The sequence below is a fragment of the Medicago sativa genome, chromosome 7, assembly GCF_051527215.1.
Source record: "Medicago sativa cultivar Bolivia chromosome 7, Bolivia_mono, whole genome shotgun sequence".
NCBI classification, from domain to species: domain Eukaryota; kingdom Viridiplantae; phylum Streptophyta; class Magnoliopsida; order Fabales; family Fabaceae; genus Medicago; species Medicago sativa.
The window spans coordinates 48,498,806-48,518,633 of record NC_140755.1 but is presented as its reverse complement, the minus strand read 5'-3'; the positions used below and the strand labels follow the sequence as shown (position 1 = coordinate 48,518,633).

General features: G+C 36.6%; 2 protein-coding genes, 1 long non-coding RNA gene and 2 pseudogenes across 3 annotated transcripts; 3 read left to right on the top strand and 2 right to left on the bottom strand.

Moving 5' to 3' along the window:
• On the top strand, positions 1-1,919 carry LOC146906366 (uncharacterized). The gene is made up of 2 exons (XR_015019923.1): positions 1-379; positions 1,706-1,919. It is a non-coding gene; the product is annotated as an uncharacterized LOC146906366 (long non-coding RNA).
• A 3,818-nt stretch (positions 1,920-5,737) lies between these two features.
• LOC146906365 (uncharacterized) lies at positions 5,738-6,262 on the top strand. Its single transcript, XM_085728801.1, has 2 exons — positions 5,738-6,019; positions 6,062-6,262. Exons 1-2 carry the CDS (start codon positions 5,738-5,740, stop codon positions 6,260-6,262), a joined length of 483 nt encoding a protein of 160 aa, XP_085584927.1.
• A 2,909-nt stretch (positions 6,263-9,171) lies between these two features.
• LOC146906364 (uncharacterized) lies at positions 9,172-12,986 on the bottom strand (annotated as a pseudogene).
• Positions 12,987-14,661: 1,675 nt separating this feature from the next.
• Positions 14,662-15,322, top strand: LOC146906363 (uncharacterized; annotated as a pseudogene).
• Positions 15,323-16,354: 1,032 nt separating this feature from the next.
• LOC146906362 (putative helicase CHR10) lies at positions 16,355-18,769 on the bottom strand. The gene is made up of 6 exons (XM_085722581.1): positions 18,691-18,769; positions 18,432-18,589; positions 18,199-18,327; positions 17,801-17,981; positions 16,708-16,997; positions 16,355-16,626 (listed from the first exon to the last, which is right to left on the bottom strand). Exons 1-6 carry the CDS (start codon positions 18,767-18,769, stop codon positions 16,594-16,596), a joined length of 870 nt encoding a protein of 289 aa, XP_085578707.1. The 3' UTR covers positions 16,355-16,593.
• Between the last annotated feature and the right edge of the window lie 1,059 nt (positions 18,770-19,828).

Genomic DNA, 19,828 nt, shown 5'->3' with positions numbered 1-19,828 from the left:
TGTGAAATATATATTTTATATGATTTTTGTGTGATAAATGTTATGATGCTATTTTATTATATGATTTATGGAGTTGTGTTTTATTTGAATGAATATTGTCTTATTATTTGTGGAAATAATAGGAGAAATAGAAATAGGTAGAAATAGTATTTATTTTGGTTTAAGGGGAATTAAGTAGAAATTAATAGAAATTAAGGGAGTTAAGTGAGAAAAGAAAAGAGTTGTATTTTTGGGAGTAAAAGAAAGAAAAGTGAGAACAGAAACATTTTCACGTACAATTGAGAAACAACTGGTTTTGGAGAGAAAGAGGAGAAGAACCAAGAGAGAGCTAGGAAGGAATCGATTGCTGTAGCTATTCGTTCATTTTTGCTGAATTAAGGTAAGGGTGGGATTCCTTTCAATAATCATGATATATAATTTGAAAATTGATGAATTTGTTGTTCTTGAAATTAGGGTTTGAGAAGTTATGTTAGATGATGAATTATGATGAAACTTGTTGTTGAATTACATGATTATATGTTGTTTTGTTCCCTATGTTGTATACTAAACCTGTAAACATGTTTGTAAAACAATTTGGGTGATTAGGGGATCAAAGATGGGACTTTTGAGTGAAACCATGTTGAAATCGCAGCATTTTTCTGAAATCTGAAGCAGGACGCGAAAGCGTCGCATTAGCGTCCAGAAAGCGTCCACACCTTGTAGCTGCCCAGAAATTTTGTGGAGGACGCGAAAGCGTCCATTTGGCGCGAAAGCGTCCTACCAAATTGTTGAGGACGCGAAAGCGTCCCATTAGCGTGCAGAAAGGGTCCACATCCTGAGTTACGACATTTTGGACGCGAAAGCGTGCTTCGCTCGCGAAAGCGTCCTGCCCCTTTTGTAGAGGACGCGAAAGCGTCCTTCTGTCGCGAAAGCGTCCCTGGTCCTGTACGGCCATTTTCTGAATTTTGTTTAGAGCACTAAGGGTCTATTCTAATTATTTTAATAGATTCCCTTGATTTATTAAGCCATGTTTATGAAGTGAATATATTATTATTGAAGGTTGTACTATATGCAATGTATGTGTAAACACTTTTGTATAATAAAAGTTGTTGTTCCATTGTCGAAGTTGGGGAGTGTGTCATAATTGTTTTAGGCACATACGTTGTTGTTGTTGTTGTCGTTGTTGAAGTTGTATGTTGATCTACACAAGTTGAGTCCATTTGCATACTCACATCTGTTGGGGGGCTCATGCCCTGGAATGTTTATCATTCAACCGTTGGGGGCTTATGCCCTGGAATGTTTATCATTCATCTGTTGGGGGCTTATGCCCTGGGATGCTTTAACCATCCAATTTGTTGGGGGCTTATGCCCTGGAATGCTTAGCATTCAACGCGCGTAGATTGGTACCACCTGCATGTTGCATTAGTTGTTGTTGTCGTAGCATTGTTGAGTTGTTGTTGTCGTTGTGGCATTGTCGAGTTGTTGTCATTGTCGCATTTTCGAGTTGTCGGTGTCGTTGTGGATAACGTTGTTGTCGTTGTTGCTGTACTTTTGTTGCTGAAAATAATTATGTTGTTGCTTATGTATTTATTTATATACTTTATTAATGATGCATGTTGTGATATGTTGTTGTTTTCATTAATTCGATGAATTATATATTATTATTATTGGATAAGTTTCTCACCCCTTCTGCGTATATGTTGCCTCGACCGTGGGTAATGTGCAGGTAATGATGGCTTGTAGGTTGATTGGCTCAAGTGTCTAGGGCTCTGATACATATTAGGATGGGGATCGTCGCGAATGTCTTCTTCATTTCTTTTATGTATCACATATTTTGGAAAAGACTTGTTATTGGAGTTTACCATTGTTGAAAATAAAGTTGAATTATGTTGAGGCCTTTGTGCCAAGATTTTCATTGATGTTGAATTTGGTTGAAACTATATTTTTAAAGAATTATTCCGTTGCAGTTTATTAAGATATTCTAAACGTTGATTTTAAATAAATAGATATTTCCTATTTATGAAATTTTGATTAGCAGTGTGACACTCCGTTGTGTGGTTACTCTGATTAAATTAACTAATATTACGTTGTTGGGAGAACGGGGTGTTACAGAGCCTGTTATGGAGGACGAGAATAGGGGCTTTCCAGGGGGGCCTTACGAGTTGTCACTTTTACCGAACTTCGGTAAACACGTGGCATGCAAGCTTTGGACCGATAAAAATGTAAATATAAATTGTTTTATTTAATTTAATGATATTTTACTATTATGTGAAGTTTATTTTACGTATAATATGTTATGTTTATTTAATTTAAGTATAACTACGTAGAATATGTTATGTTATATATAGTTTATTGTTATATCAAGTTTATGTTACGTAGAATATATATAGTTTATTATTATGTCAAAGTTTATGTTATGTATAATATATATAGTTTATTATTTCATGTTTATTTTACATAGCATATTTATAGTTTATTATTTCATGTTTATTTTACATATTTAATTATATTTTTGTTGTATTTCAGTTGCAAGCGGATCGTAAGATGAAAGACATCTCGCACGGGAGGAAACTAAAGCTTTCTGCCTTGTCCCTTCCGTTGCCGGTAAATGATAACCCTTGGTTATAGGAACCGGTTGATGCATCGGGTCTAAGGCCCCTCCTTCTGACTGGGTACGAAAACATCTCCCACGGTTTAGTGTGTGTCATGGCTGAGAGATGGCATCAGGAGACCAGCAGCTTCCATCTGCCTGTTGGGGAGATGACCATCACACTGGATGATGTCGCTTGTCTTCTAGGCATCCCCGTCGCTGGACGGCTCATTCAGGACGAGGATTTAGATCATGACCATGCTATTGATATGCTGGTGACCCACCTTTTGTTTCCGGAGGAGGATGCGGTTGGGCAGGTGACTGATTTTGGTGCCTCTGTCTCTTACACGGCCCTGAAAGACCGTTATGACCACCTGTTGAACAGGTGTAACCAATTGCTGGGGGAGGATTTATCAGAGGAGGAGGAGCAGGAGCTGAGTCGTATTAGGCCCGCCTGTGTCAAGGCGTTCTTGTTGCTCTTGCTTGGCTACACCCTTTTTGCCAGCAAGAACAGCAAAACCGTTAGTCTGCTGTGGATGCTTGCGATTTGGGATTTGGCTAACATAGGCACGTGGTCATGGGGCGCGATGGGACTTGTAACACCCCGTTTTCCCAACATAAAAATTTCATTTAAAATCAGAGTATTTAATTCATAACGGAATGCTACACACGACTTTAACATCTCAAACAGATAATAATAATTATCCTTCAAATTCAACATCATGAAAAATCTTAAACTGTTGCAGCGGAAAATAGTTCATCATTTTAAAGTCTTGGCACGCAGGCCTTATTGGAAAATCTCATAAATTAGTTCATAAAAGAGACACGTAAGGAATAGCAGTAAAAGCAAGCCCCCATCCCGTTACGTATCAGAGCACCTAAACACCAAGTGAGGAGTCCACTCACGAACGCCTCTAATCTTTATTACCTGCACATTACCCACGGTCGAGGCAACATATACGCAGAAGGGATGAGATTTCATAATCAATACATTAAGCATATAATCCAATAAAATGCATTTAACAACTTAAACATTAATAACATATCAACAAATTAACAATTAACATATTTTTCATTTCATAACAAATACAATCATCAAATACCATTACTAATTTTCATCACAAATCATAATCAATTTAACACTCAACTTGACGACACAACTCATCTTTGACCATGCAACTCTATCAACTCAACAACAACTTGACAACACAACTCATCTTTGACCATGCAACTCTATCAACTCAACAACAACTTGACAACTTAAACATCATGAAACTTCTTGATATGCAAATGCATGTGGTACCAATCAACAACAAAATGAGCATAATAGGCTCTTCAACGTGTGAGCACAAAGGCTGCCGGGCCTAAAGCCCCCAACTTTAATGAGCACAAAGGCTGCCGGGCCTAAAGCCCCCAACTTTAATGAGCACAAAGGCTGCCGGGCCTAAAGCCCCCAACTTTAATGAGCACAAAGGCTTCCGGGCCTAAAGCCCCCAACTTTAATGAGTATGCAATGAACTCAAACTTCTAGCAACTTAGACGACAACATGAACGACTCATACGACTCATAATCATGGACAACTCCTTGAATTCTACAACATAGACCGACCCATGCAACTTCAAAACACTAACAGTCAAAAGCAGGGAACAGCAGCAAGATACAACATTTAATAATATTTGAATGCGTTAACATCATCTAAGGTATGAATTACATCAACATAAATACCATAAAGCATCATTATAACATTCATGCAACCACACTTCTAATTTCAGTCACCTGAACAGACTGCAGGGTCTATAAAAACATCCTAAACAGCTCTCTTACTTAATTCTAAGGTCAACTCAAGACTATACGTGCGAAAGGATCGCATCGGGAAAATTTTGGGCAACTAACAGCCTAACTCGCAGTTGCGAGTAACTTTGCTCGCAATGGCGAGCAAAGCATGCGTTCTGGGTTCCTAAGTCTTTACTCGCAGTGGCGAGTTATTCTGCTCGCAGTTGCGAGCTTACAGGTCACTCGCAGTTGCGAGTTGCATTGCTCGCAGTTGCGAGTTCTGGGTTCTAGCTCGCAGATGCGGGTGTTCTTGCTCGCAGATGCGAGCGATGAATGTCAGTACGGCCAGAAACCTAAAAATCACAACTTTTCACCTATATTCATGATTCCTTCATCCAAATAGCATCTAATTATCATCTTACGTCATATCTAAGGTCTGTACACTAATTTTGCATCAATCTAACATCTGTTCTTGGTTCATTCATCAAAATTGATCCTAAACCTAATTCTCAATTCTCACCAAAACTTAACCTAATCCTGCTAAATTCATCCTATAGAATTATACCCTTAATAATATTGAAAATTAGTCTCACCCTTACCTGATAATAGCAGAATCGCAGCCCTCCTTGGTTCTTCTCTCTTTCTGACTTTTCTCCAAAAACGTACGTACTCCTTTTCCTAACTTATGTCTGTCTATTTATCTCTCCTTTTTACTCTTCTCACTACTAATTGCTCATCTCACCACGCAGCCCAATCTTTAATATTTTTATTTTATTTCTCATATCTTATTTTATTTAATAATAAAATAAGTCACACCAACATAACAACTTCACAACATCAATATACTTCACGTCATTCTAGAAAATCACATAATTTATCTATAAATCATGCAAACTATTTAAATTCTTAAATCATATAAATATATATATATATATATATATATATATAAATCCTCATTAAATTAAGTAAATAATTAAGACGGGCGTTACAGGACTTGCTTTCTTGTATGAGCAGTTGAATCTGACCTCAGACGCAAATGTTGGCTCAGTTGGTGGTTACATGAGCTTGCTTATGGTAATATATTTTGTCTTCTTTTTTTAAGTTAAACGTAAATGTATAGTTTCTTGTATGACATGTATATATTTTGTCTCTTTGTTTTGCAGGGATGGGTTATAGCTCACTTCAGACATGTGGTTATGAGGTCCATATATCTAGATTACGACCGGGAGGACCCGTATGTGGGTAGATGGAAACCACAAAGGGGGTTTAAACATGCTGATCACTTCAGAGGTTTGTTGGATTCGATGGAGCATTGTCATGTCACCTAGAGGCCGTACGAGCACCGACGAGACGTGATGCCTTTTCATGACGCGTGCTGGTACTCCGGATGGATCATGGCGGGCAGACAGAGGATGGTGCGTCACTTGCCGGAGCGGGTGCTGACGCAGTACGGACATGCTCAGAAGGTTCCCCGACCTCTTACTACGGTTATGCCTCTTGCCCCAGCAGATGTGGCTGCTGCCTTCTTAGAGTTTGCTCTGCATGTCGTTCCCCACCAGCAGAGGGGTCGCCAGGTCCCGGACGGCGAGCCTTGGAAGCATTCGGATAGGTACGTTAGGTGGTTCTACCGTGTGTCCCATCCTCTCATCGTCAACCCTGCTCTAGAGCTTGATATTGTCATGCTGAGACCTGTCTAATAGGATATTCTTGTTGACCAGGAGTGGGCCAGACATCCTCCTGATCCATTGCAGGTCATCAGCAGCATGCAAGGCAGAGTGGAGCATGCGATGCAGATTCCAGAGGTGGTTTCTAATCCACTCTTCTTTGGCATTTTGGAGGGCCTCCGTACCGACTATAGCGTGTTTGAGCAGCAGCCGGTTCCGAGGAGGAGGTCTAGGAGTCCACAGGAGGACCAGTAGTGTCTTATTTTAGGACTACATTTTATGACTTTTTGGATATTTGTAGTATTTTTATCGACTTTTTGGTATTTACATTTAGGTCTAACAGCTGGTTGTATGATATTTACATTTGCGCGGTTGCGCCTCTTTATGACATTTGCGTTAATTTTCGTTAAAATTGCATTTCTAAATTATTATTGAATGAATGCATGTTCTCTAAATTATGAGTTTTGGTTGAATCAATGAATGCATGTACTGTAAACAGGGAATGAAGGAACAAGACAGTAGCTAGTGCCACTGCCAGTCTGTTCTGGTGCCACTGCCAGTCTATTCTGGTGCGAGAAGTGCACCAGCAGCAGCGTGAGTTAACTCACGCTTGTGTTAAAGCTTGCGTGAGTTAAGTCACGCTAGTGTTAAAACTAGCGTGAGTTAAGTCACGCTACAGATCCTAGGCATGGGGCTTGCTCTGAACCATTGTTTACACTAGCGTGACTAAAGACACGCTACGTGACTTAAGTCATGTGATATTTTGTACTAGCGTAACTTAAGTCACGTTACGTGACTTAAGTTACGTACACTTTGTACTGGCGCATGTTAAGTTGCGTACATTTTTACTTTTCGGATTTTGATGACATTATGTTGTTTGTATTTTCATGACATTTTGATGAAATTGGTTCATTACTTTGTTCGTTTAATCATTGTTTGTTAAATTGAGCCAATTTTGTTTTGCCATTTGAACACATTATGCGCCAATTAAGTTATGTTATTTGCGATGACATTATGTTTGTGTTTTTAACATATTACATGACCAAAAGTTGAAGCTTCTGCCCCTGATATAGCATCAGGGCGCCTCGGTAGTTAACTACCGATGAAATATGAAACCGGCGGTAGTTAACTGAGGTTTTCCTCGGTACTTAACTGCCGAGGTTTTCCTCGGTACTTAACTGCAGCCGGTTTCATATTTCCTCGGCAGTTAACTACCGAGAGGGTATTTCGGTATTTTACTCGTGTTTCTCAGCCTAACAAGATGTGTCAACAACAATTTTCACAAATAATTAAGTTTGTTTGGATAAAACTATATAAAAAGAGATTTTTTGTTACATAGTTTGTTCAATTTTTTAAATCATATTTTCTTTCTGCTCTAAAAAAAAAATCTATTTTTTGATAAGTTGCTCTTAACAGCTTCTCATTTGAAACTGTTTTTAGATTTTTTTTTTAGATTCTGATTTTTTAAGAAAGCAGTAACAACTAACAAATGGATGCAACATTGCTTAAAAGTGATTATTTTGTTAAAAAAAGTGATTTTTTTCCTTAAAAAAAAAAATAACTATAACAAACAGGATATTAACATAATAAACCACCATATTTATTCTTCTATCTGTATGGTATCAAAAGTGAAATCTTAGTTGTTCACGACAACTCTAGATGGTTGGGTGATGGGAAGACTATCAATTTCTGGTTATATAATTGTCTTGGTGAACCTGTAGTGTTTTTTTTTTTTTTTAAAGATGGTGAATCTTTAGTTGATGAGCATTCAATCGTGATCTTCATGCCAAGGTGAGTGATTTCATTAGAAATTACTTCTGGTATATCCTGAACTGTATCCTGTTAAATTACTCGAGTCAGTTGATTGGATTTTCAAGATCGCCATCCCCAAAATTAAAAGGTCCTGATAAGATTTCTTGGAATAATTCTATTGATTGTTGATCCTACTTTGAAAGGAGCTTTTAAAATTTCAAAGACCTCGTCGGGGTGCAGATTAATATTAACTCGATTTTTAATATATTCTTCTTACTTGTGAATTGTGATAGGGTTTGCTGCTATTTCGTATAGTAGAAACACTTGCAAGTTCCATAATAGGTTTATTTCTTGGAAGACTTCCATCAACACTATCATTTCTAATGTTTCTTTGAGTGACAATTACACTAACATTGCAACTTCACCTAGCATGTCTGAATTTATGATTCTTAAAGTTTTATATATTAAGATTCATCATCATAATGCTCATAGGATCAAACAAGTGTTGTGGCTTCCACCTATATACCCATGGCAAACCTGGTAGCCTTTCTGACTCTAGTCTCACTTGGTGGGATAGCATAACAGTATCGATTAAGGACGATTTTAATCGTAATAGATTAGGTTTACCTAAGTTTAGATTTTGTTTTTGTTTGTTCCTTATTTTGTAAACTTTGCACTCTATTCCCTTCAACAAGGTTTTACCCCTTTGAGTTTTTCTGGGTAAGATTTTTAAAGAGACGGTAATGTAATAACTTTTTGTGTTATTTTGGATTTTAGCGTAGTCCCCCAAGTTTGTACATTTTATTGTTTGTTATGAATAAATATTTCAGTATGGCATAGGAACCTTATTTCTGATCTTCATGTTGAAGGGTTTTAAGATGTTGGAGATGCCAAACATTATATGTTTATACTTATGATGGAATTTAGTAGAATGATGTTCAGAAAATGCATGTTGTTAAAGGCATGAGTGTAGTGAAACTGAACACTTGGAAGAAACTGCCATTTGTAAATTATGAGTATAGTACAACTTCAAAACACTGGAAATATATATCCTATACATTGCATGCAAAAATAAACCTGTAGAAGTAACATCTGCTAATATGCACACTAAAACACCTATGAAACATCATCAATTTCTCTTAAACACATGCACAATGTCCCTGCAGTTCAAGCTGCTGTGCATGTTGTGCACTTGCCACCACCAAAGGAAGCGAAGAGAAAGGATCTTCTATTATCACTAAAAATACCATGATTAAGACGATAACCAAGAGAAAGATCAAACTGGAATAGTTGGTAACACAAATAATTCTGAATTAAAAACACTTCAAAAGATGGTGATCGTAGGCATAAAAGATTATCAACTCATGAATTTTAGATTCAAGATTTAACTAAGAAAGTAATTAATAATAAACTTTTCTATCAAATTATTTTGATATCAGCAAGACAGAAATCCACTATATTGAATCGAAATCCATTATTCTGACATTACAATTTTTTGTGAAGCAACTTATAATACAAACAAGTCAAAAAAGGTTTACAAAATTAAAAAACAAGGAAGAATAAGTAAAACTCAAGCATATTAACTAAGTATAATCTTCAGATATTTGTGTGAAACCACTTTGACATTACAAGCTCCTTGACACCTGCTCCATGGTCGGGCGAGATTGTGAACTTTCAGTCAAGCATGCAAAAGCTATCATTGCAATCGATACTAACTCCTCGACAATGGGATTCAAAGGATGAGGGAGACGTTGGTCGAACATATCTATTACTAGCTTAGCATCAGGTATAGAGCCAATGGTGTTCAATAAGGATATAACATCTCCAGGATGTTTTCCAAAAAGTATTTCCAATGCTAATACTCCAAAACTGTAAACATCACACTTCTCATTCACTTTGGTTGTGTATGCAAGTTCTGTATCAAAACAAAAATAGGAATCATGTACTAATCAAATAGAAAAATTAAACATAAGATATAGATAATTATGAAATTGTTTGGTTACAAAATTATTAGCAAGGACGAACAAAGTAAAATATTACTTGTGTATTAATAAGATGAAAGAATGGGAATTAACCTGGAGCAGCATATCCAAATGTGCATGCAAACGAGGTTGAGCTCGTTAAATTAAGATCAAGAAGCTTAGCTGTTCCAAAGTCAGAGACATGAGCCACACATTCCGAATCCAGAAGAATATTCTTGCTTGATATATCTCGATGAACAATTGGAGGCGAGCAATCATGATGCATGTAGCATAAAGCATTGGCTACATCTTTGATGACATTCACCCTGTTATTCCAATCAAACGCAATTGCTTCTTCATCATCTTTCAAAATCTTTTCCAAACTACCTTTCTCTACGAACTCATAAACCAAAAATGACAACTGAGAATGTGAGCAAAATCCATACAACTTCACAATATTACGATGTCGAATTTCGGTTAGAGCTTGGATCTCATTTGTGAATGATTTTAGATTTGGATTTTCTCCATTTGCCACTGAATGGAGCTTTTTCACAGCAACTACTTGACCTGTGTGCAACTGTGCTTTGTAGACCCTTCCGTGCCCTCCAACTCCAATCAGATGTTTCTCATCAAAATCTTCTGTGGCTTCCACAATGTTCTCAAACACAATTTTTCCATCAAAGTTCCATATTGTAAATACATTTTGCGGTACAATGATGTTCCCTCCAACCTGGTTTTCATTGGTGGTTGATCTTTGGAAAAGATGATTCGAGAATTTGAAGCAAAATAAGGCTATAACTAGAGTTCCAACAGCTACAAAAGGTAAAACTATCAATAAGACTTTCTTTGTATGATGATGATGAGATTCGATGCTTGATGTTGGGCATGGCTCTAAGCCAGAGACATTACCACACAAGCCTTTATTATTTCTCACCACTTCAATTGTAGCATTGCTGAAAGCTCGAATATTGGGGAGTGGACCCTCCAATTGGTTATAAGATATATCAACAGATGTCAAGCTTAACATTTGATCAAAGCTAGAGGGAATAAAACCAGAAAGATTATTATGTGAGATATTCAATGTTTCCAAGTATTTCAACTGTGTAAGCATTGATGGGATTGTTCCATCCAAAAAATTTCCACTGAGATCAAGGCTTCGAAGACCTTTAAATTGTCCAAATTCAAGAGGAATATTTCCTGTGAATTTGTTATGGCTCAAATTTAAGTTCAATATCTTAGGCAAATTTGCAAGTTGTTTTGTGATGAAGCCACTTAGATCATTTTCTGCAAGGTCTAAGGTCTCAAGCTCTAAGGATGATATTTCTACAGGAATGTTTCCTGAGAGATTGTTGTTGCTTATCAAGACCTTGGACAAAGATAAGTTGCTTAACTCCTTTGGAATTTTTCCTGTGAGATGGTTTGAAGATAAGTCAAGTGAACCCAAATTGGGTGCCTTTCCTATTTCTGGTGGTATATGGCCTGATATATTATTATTGGAAATATTGAAGGTTGTCAGGTTATGGAACTTTTCCCAATTGGATGAAAGGTGTCCATAAAAATTGTTTTGACTTAATTGCATGTAAACCAACTTTGGAAATACACCAAAGTCTTCTGTTATATTTCCAGACAGTTGGTTTTGTTCAAGTCTAAGTCTTATAATGCTAGAGCAGTTCTTCAAACTATTTGGAACTCGGCCAGTGAAGTGGTTATTTTGAGCAGCGAAGTATTTCAAATTCCCACCAATGCAAATGTTGTGAGGCAGCTGACCAATGAAGTCATTATCATACATTTGCAGTTCTACCAAATTGATAAGCAAATTCATTTCCTTTGGAAGCTTCCCACTGAAATTGTTTTTACCAAATGTAATATACTGTAAATCACTCCAGTTTCCAACTGTAGGTGGGATTTCACCAGAGAGAAAGTTATTGTCCAAATTAATTGAAACAACCTTTCTCAGCATTCCAATTTCACGAGGAATCGAACCAGAAAGATTGTTGTCATTCAACCATAACTCTTTTAGGTTCACCAACCCCCCAATTTCCACAGGAAAGCGACCAGATAAGTTATTGTCAAAAAGATGTAGATGATCTAGCTTCCTTAACTTTCCAATTTCACGAGGAATAAAACCAAAAAGATTGTTGTCATTCAACCTTAAATCTTTCATGTTCGCCAATCCCCCAATTTCAGCTGGAATACTACCAGATAAGTTATTTTGAAACAGGTATAAATATTCTAGCTTTTGTAACTTTCCAATTTCCTTGGGGACGTGGCCAGAAATTTGGTTGTGTACTAAATTTAGATATGTCAAGCTGTTGGCCAACTTTCCTATAGAAAATGGAATAGCCCCTGTGACATTGCATTGATCAAGAGAAAGGTATGACAAATTTACCAACTTCCAAAGTTCTTGGAGGATGGGACCATTAATGGAAATACCACATTCACCAAGATCAAGAGTCTCTAGCTTATGCAAGTTCACAATTTCTTGGACAGACACAAAACCATTAAATTTATTTAACTGAACTCTAAAGAAGGTTAAGTTGTTCAAATTCCAAAGTTCTTTTGGAATGTTACCATAAAGGTTGTTTCCTCCTAAATACAAATATGACAACAAGGTCAGATTCCCAATGGAAGTTGGGATAGTCCCTGTGAGATTTGCATTTGAGATACCAAGTTCTCTCAGATTTCTTAATTCACCTATTTCTTCAGGAATGGAACTACTAAAAAGATTATTATCCAAATATAAAGTGTGAATGCTAACCAACTGTGTTATTTCATATGGAATTGTTCCTGAGAGAAGATTGAAACTAAGATCAAGATGAGCAAAGTTTGGACAACATTCCAATATGGGCAGGAATACTTCCATTTAAGGAATTGTGACTTATGTTTAGGGTTTGGATATTTTGAAGTGATGAGAAGTTAAGACTTTCAAGCGTACCTTTCAATCCCATATTTGTGAGATTTACCTTAGAGACAGAAATGGAATCTTCATTACAAGAAATTCCAAGCCATTTGCATGAATTATTGCCACTCCATGAAGATAACAAAGCTTGGCTATTGTTGTCAAGACTTGTTTTCCACTTCAACAAAGCACTTGATTCTCTACTTTGTAAAGTTGCAGATGAAGTAGTGAAGGCACAAAAACAAGTTGAAAGCAGCAGCCAAAAGGGGAAGAGCTTTTTGGACTGAAGGTTTGAAAATAGGAACACCATGGCGGGATATGTTTATATGGTGAATACTCTAAGATACATGTGTTTGTGTAGTTTGTTTCATGCAGTATTTCACATATTTATAGAGAGAAGTTATAAAACAGGGGTATTAATGACAAAATCTACCCTTCTAAACACGACATTTATGGACTTAGTTATGATCTAGTTTGTTGGGGTTTTATTTTTTTGGTTGAAAATAGAGAATATGTTCAGTGGTGGGGATTGAAAATAGAGAAAAATGATGAAAAAAATTCGAATTAGGTGTGGATGGTTTGCAAATGGATTCCTTGCATTAACACTCTTGAAATAGTCAATCTTGATATCGGTAAAGATATGAAGTTATGCCCATTGAAAAGTTCTTGGTTGGCTACAATTGTTTGTTGTAGGGAAAATTTTGTAACTTAAATTGTTATTTTAAAATTTACCTAGATTCACACTATTATGGTTAATGATATAATTTTTATTTTATATAGGCATGGATATATGAACACTCTGAAAACTGAATATTATATTTTATGTAGGCTATTCTAACCTAATGGGCCTGACTAATGACTAATAGGCCAATTACAAATTACTAATAATAATAGTAAAACTTTACTATTTACAACACTCCCCCTTAAGCTGGTGAATGAATATCTATCATTCCCAGCTTGGAAACAATTCTTTCAAAGTTTTTGTTGTTCAGATCCTTAGTTAGAAGATCTGTAAGATTGCCTTGGGAAGAGATATATGGAGTGAAAATTAGACCACTATCTAATTTTTCTTTGATGAAGTGTCGGTCAACTTCAATATGTTTGGTTCTTTCATGTTTCACTGGATTATGAGCTATGATAATAGCAGATTTATTATCACAATAAAGTCTCATTGGTTCATCACTCTTTATCCTCAAGTCTTCTAGGATGCTTTTCAGCCATAGCAGCTCACATATCCCTTGTGCCAGTGCCCTGAACTCTGCTTCATCACTAGATCTAGATACCACAGTTTGTTTTTTACTCTTCTAAGTCACAAGATTACCACCCAGAAAAGTGCAATAGCCTGTAGTTGATCTCTTATCCACAATTGACCCTACATAGTCAGCATCAGTATATGCTTCAAGTCTCATGCTTCCATTTCGTTCAAACAATATCCCTCTACCTGGGGTTCCTTTCAAATATAGAACAATTCGGAGGGCAGCTTGTAAGTGAGTCTCCTTTGGTTGGTGCATGAATTGGCTGACTAAGCTTACAGCAAAGGCCACATCGGGTCTAGTATGTGATAAGTATATAAGTTTGCCGACTAACCTTTGATACATTTCCTTATCAACCTTAATATCCTCTTCTGCATTCCTCAACTTTACATTTGGATCAATTGGTGTACTTGCATGCTTGCATGCGGCCTTGCCAGTCTCCTGTTGAAGATCAGTAAAATATTTCTGTTGGGATATGAAAATTCCTTTCTTAGAGTGAGCCAATTCAATTCCTTGCAAATACTTCAATTTTCCCAAGGTCTTGATGTCAAATTCATTGGGCAAGTGTTGGGCTAATAGTTGTTGCTCCTCTTCATCATCACCGGAATAACAAGTTGTTCACTCTAAATTAAATCATTATATTAGAATGGCTTATAAAGTACAACCACTAATGTGTTTATATAGGCTATTCTAACCTAATGGGTCTGACTAATGACTAATAGGCCAATTACAAATTACTAATAATAATAGTAAAACTTCACTATTTACAACAAACACCTTGAAAATATTTGTGTCAGGAATTATAATGTGAATTATAGAGAGGACCGTCCATGCGCTAACCGATTCACATAGAAAAGGGGTCATGCTATACTAGATTCTTACAAGGTGTCCTTGGATCGCATTGTAGTTGATGACATCAATCTCAATCCATATAATTGTGCAGCAAATCATGTTCTCATCAAGACTTGCCGAAGCACGTGTTGAGGCAATTTGGCTATGTTCAAAGTATCCCCAGACATCGCTTTATTGTTGCACCATACAGATGGAGCATTTTTTAGATGGAACTAGTTTTTTAGGATTATGATCTGCATCTAATAACTGAAGAAGACTGTGAGCAAGTTGTGGACACTAATTGGCATGCAGATAATGGATACTTGGTGTGGTTCTACAAGGTTTCTCGTCCTTTTTTGATTCCTTGTGTTCCAAATAATCTGCTGAGGCCTGCTAATTTAGAGGTTGTGACAGGGTCAAAGAGACGGAAATTAATTCCACTGAACAGAATCCGGGGCTTGCAGTCACTCCTTTGTACATTGCTATAAAGCAGATTGTAGTTGTGACCACATCTGCCACTCAGTATCATTCATTGAGGCGTAAGCGAAGGAATGTCAGACAATATAATTCACAGGGCACAATGATGTCTACAATTTGTTGTTTTAGTAGTTTGTTTTAAGCGACCTTATGTATCTTGGTTTTAGTAATTTGTTATGACATAATGTTCTGACTTCTGATTGACTCATTGTACCCATTTTGGTATCTTGGATTTTTAAAATGAATGTCTTGTATGAAGTATTACTTTGTCACATTTTGTATCTCGTTTCCCCTGCTAGGTTGATATTTATTTACTGTGACCAGGGAAAGATGGTTGGTTATACTTGTGGACAATGGCTCCAAATTGTTGTCTGTGGACAATGGCCACTACTTGTGAACAATGGCTCCAAACTAACTGTTTGTTAATATTATGAAGACAGAGCAGAATGCTTCAAATGAGTCAGAGATCTCAATAGATTGGATAATAAGACCTGTCATTGTGTGTTTGTATTTGATTTCCTGATTTACACATCTGGTAGACATTTACCGAAGTGTCCGGTATGTAACTACCAAAGGTTCATTTTAGAATCCTAAGATCAAAATCAGGCAATCTTGAGCATAACATCCTCATCCGCACCATCTCCATCATCACATAATTGGATCGTTTTTATGTTTCTTCGAGTGGTTGATCTCCTTTTTCGATATCCATTAATTCATTAACCTCACAACCAAATACTGACATTTGTCATTAAAAAAAATCGATATATAAAGGGCAACTTTGACAATTCGGGAGTCTATGAGCAATTAAGGGGCCAATAGAGCAGTTCATTCCCCCTTCCATGTTTTCTTCTTTTTCTTTTAGACTTTATTTTTTATGATAGAAACCTTCCATGTTTTCTCCTCTATCCTCAGTCATAAGTAGAAAAATTGTTTGTCTGCAAGCGTATGTTATTCTAGAAAACCACTGGTTCCTATGCTATGTTAGTGTATTCTGTAGGTTTGGACATTCACTTTCGGGAGTTTTACAACTATGGGAGGACACCTTTGCTGCATTTTCTTTGAAGTTATGCTTTTAATCGCAATAAACACTAGTTAAACACCGATTTCAGTTGATTCTGTCATTGGATATTCAACGGCAAGAAAATCATTTCATGAGTTGCAAAAACAGATTTGATGGCATGGTCAGTCAGATTTGACACAATCATTTAGTCAGGTCTCACATGTAAATTATGTTCTAACACTTCAAAGGATTTGCAAAACATTACACTTTTTTTTTTGACAAATGCAAAACATTACACTTGTGTTGTCCGAAATTATATTATATACATACATGTGCACATATAGGGTAATAGGGAAACGTATCTTCAAGCTCTTTTTTCCATCTCAACTATCCCTCTTGTGTCTGGAAACAGCCTAGATCCTTAACGTTATCTTCGGTAATAATACCTGTAAGAAATTGATGATCAGATATCCGTTATCAAATGTTCTTAAATCTGATTTTGATCTGATAGAAAGATTACAACTTACACGTATATATTTACGTTGTACATGGAGGAATATTTTCTTAGAAGCCATTCTATGGTGTACCATTGAGAGCGACCAGATCCATCTTGATAACCAATCCGTGGCATGTGTATTAAAAAGTCCAAGGTAGTATCTAATTAGAACAAGTACAACATACACAGTTGTCTCAGTGAGAGGTGGCAGCACTAAACTTCCACACTCCATAAGCTTTGATTTAGTTCGTCGGAGCATAAACGCAGCCAATACACTTCTTAGGATTTGAAGTCTCTCCTTTACCTTTGGAGAATCATGAACTGTTATGAAGCAAAGCTGCCACAATCAGAAGACGCTAAAAGCAAGACAATAATTATGTTGCCAGTTTAATAAGTTTATTTATTCAATAATCACATGGCACTCAATTGGATGATAAACCGTCAACACTAACTGTTTGAAATTTCGCCTTCATTGTGGTCCGTCCCTAGCCGTCTAATTGCAGCATTTGGGTTACTTTCATTGCAGCCTCCAACATTTTCATCGTGTTGGGTGTGAATGGGCAGATTTATTCCCACATTGCCTAGAGATATGGCTTTCGTAGTGTTTAGAAAGCTTGGCCAGCCCTCACCTTACAAGCCAGTTTTGTAAGGTTGATTTAGGCCCAATCCAAATTTTAAGATGATATCAGAGCCTATCCTATAACTGATGTTGGGGTTCAAGCATAATCCACGCTCCGAGCTCATTGGACCCAAGCACGAAGGGGTGTTAGAAATTCGACCGTCATTGCAATCAGCCCCTAGCCACCTAATTGCGGAATTAGGAATGCCTTCATTTCCACCTCCAAAACCTTCATTGCGTTGACTGTGAAGGGGTGGATTTAGTCCCACGTTGCCTAGAGATATGGCAATAGTAGTGCTTATAAAGTTTGGGCAGCCCTCACCTTAAAAGCCGGTTTTGTAGGGTTGAGATAGGTCCAATCCAAATTTTAAGACTAGTATACAACAAATGGATCAATGTCTACAGTAAAGCAATCAGATTCTATAAGTGTGCAGCAAACTTCTAAGAGACACAACAATTAACAAGCCAGTAATGATAAATTATAGAACAAAATGATAATACTGACCTGAGGTAAGATCACTGATGTCCTTGAATGTAGAAAGGAACTGATCTAGTGTCCCAAAAACAGATGGCATGCAAAAATGCATCAACGCCCACAGTTCAGAAAGGTTGTTCTGAATAGGAGTGCCAGTCATCAACAACCGTCTCGGCATGATATAGCGATCTTTGAGAACATTAAATAAAACCTGTAAAGTTTAAAAAGTTTAACCACTACAGAGGCCGAATGACTAAATTGACTATCAAACTGTCTGAAATGCATGATTTGTTCCTATTACACCTAAAGATAGTCAAATATGATTATTGATGATCAATAAAAATGAAAAGTGAAACACAAATTTAACATTAAGAAGCAAATTCTTAATTGAATACTATAAATAGGCATTTAAGTTATTTTTTACATACACTTGACGGGTTTTTAAGCCTTTGCGCTTCATCGATGATTGCATACTGCCATGGTATTTGAGAAAGAAAATCCTTATCCATTAGTGCAATGTCATATGATGTTAACAGCACATCGAATGGCAACATGAACTGCCAAAACATTTGATTGCAATAATTATCTTCATTAGGAAATAGAACTGTTGAAAGAAAAGCCATCCAGATTCAACGACTCAATGAAAATATAACAAACTCACATTATGTGTTGGCTGCTTTGTTACATGTTCATGTGTTTTCCTACGTAAACTGCGCCTATATTCTTTATCACCAACATATTTGAAGACTTCTAGATTAGGGGCATATTTGACTATCTCAGACACCCAACCATCTGTCACACTTAACGGACATATAACCACTGTAAAAAGTAACAGGAAAGCAGGAAAATGTATAAGTGCTTATTTCAATAGAAATTTCGTGAAAACAAAACTATCCAAATCAAAGTTTTCATTCACTCACAAAATGGTCCATGTGACAACTGGCGCACTTTCAAATAGCTTAAAAATGAGATAGCTTGCAATGTCTTGCCCAATCCCATCTATCGATATTTATACACAAAGACAGTAACATAAACACATCAGGAATCATATTTTTCATTCCAAAAAATGTACTATGAGACTTGTTTTGAGTTCTTCATATGCTGAATTAGAAAAGGTCGAGACTCGGAGTTTTCAAAAGCACGTGCAATATGTATCAGTCGTTAACAATTTTAAGATAAATGCAACTTGTTGCATATGAACAAATGAGACACATGACAGTGACTATGACTAACTATTAACTATGAAGCTCAAAAGCAACATAATATAACAGAAAACTGTACATGCCTCAAACAAATTGCCCTCAGTTCATAAGAAAACATGACACAAATATATTATATGCCACTGCCAGTAAATAGAAATTTCTGGAAAGATGTGATATTTAAGAAGCGAGAAACCACTCCTCTATTAAGTACATAAATGTTGAATTTACATAATAATGATAAATAACACAGAAATTTTGTCAGATAATCATTTAAGAAGGTAAATTTTATATGACAGTAATAACAATTAGATTAAAAAATTGTCCCTTCCACATTTCATAGAGGCTCTGATACAGATTTGAATAAAGAGTATATACCTCATCCCCTGCAAATAATGGAAACATTATTATTACTAACATAATAAAAAAACTGTTTCTTCAGAAGTAATATCAAAACCACCTAGTCATAAACCTTCAAAACAGAACAACAAAAATAAAAAGAACACAACATTAGTCAAATCCCATTTTCTTTCTTCCTTTGTTACAAAGAAAATCCCACCTATGTTGTGTTGTGTGCTATACATAGCTGTCCCAAGCCCCGATAAAGGAAGAGGGTTGTGTTAGGCATTGACAGTAACCGTAAAACTTAGTCGAATCTTTATAGCATAGATCAACAGTGTAATAGTGTTGTTTTGTTACAAAGAAAGTTGTTGTGAAAGTGACTCAAAATTGGAGTTTGGAGGCCAAAAATTGATGTTTGCTGAAAGTACAAATCGGGGCCCGAATGGCAAAAATCGGGGGCCGATTTTGGCTGTCTTTGGGAGCAGTTTGGTACTGGAAAAATCGGCGCCCGAATGGT

What these genes read in the sequence shown, in the direction of transcription:
- LOC146906365 (XM_085728801.1), top strand. Translation starts at nt 5,738, where the DNA reads ATGGCGGGCAGACAGAGGATGGTGCGTCACTTGCCGGAGCGGGTGCTG. An exon ending in CTGCTCTAGAGCTTGATATT is followed by an intron (nt 6,020 to 6,061) that starts GTCATGCTGAGA and finishes CTTGTTGACCAG; the next exon opens with GAGTGGGCCAGACATCCTCC.
- LOC146906362 (XM_085722581.1), bottom strand. Translation starts at nt 18,769, where the DNA reads ATGGGATTGGGCAAGACATTGCAAGCTATCTCATTTTTAAGCTATTTG. An exon ending in GTTGTCACATGGACCATTTT is followed by an intron (nt 18,590 to 18,690) that starts GTGAGTGAATGA and finishes TACTTTTTACAG; the next exon opens with TGGTTATATGTCCGTTAAGT. An exon ending in CAAAGCAGCCAACACATAAT is followed by an intron (nt 18,328 to 18,431) that starts GTGAGTTTGTTA and finishes ATGTTTTGGCAG; the next exon opens with TTCATGTTGCCATTCGATGT.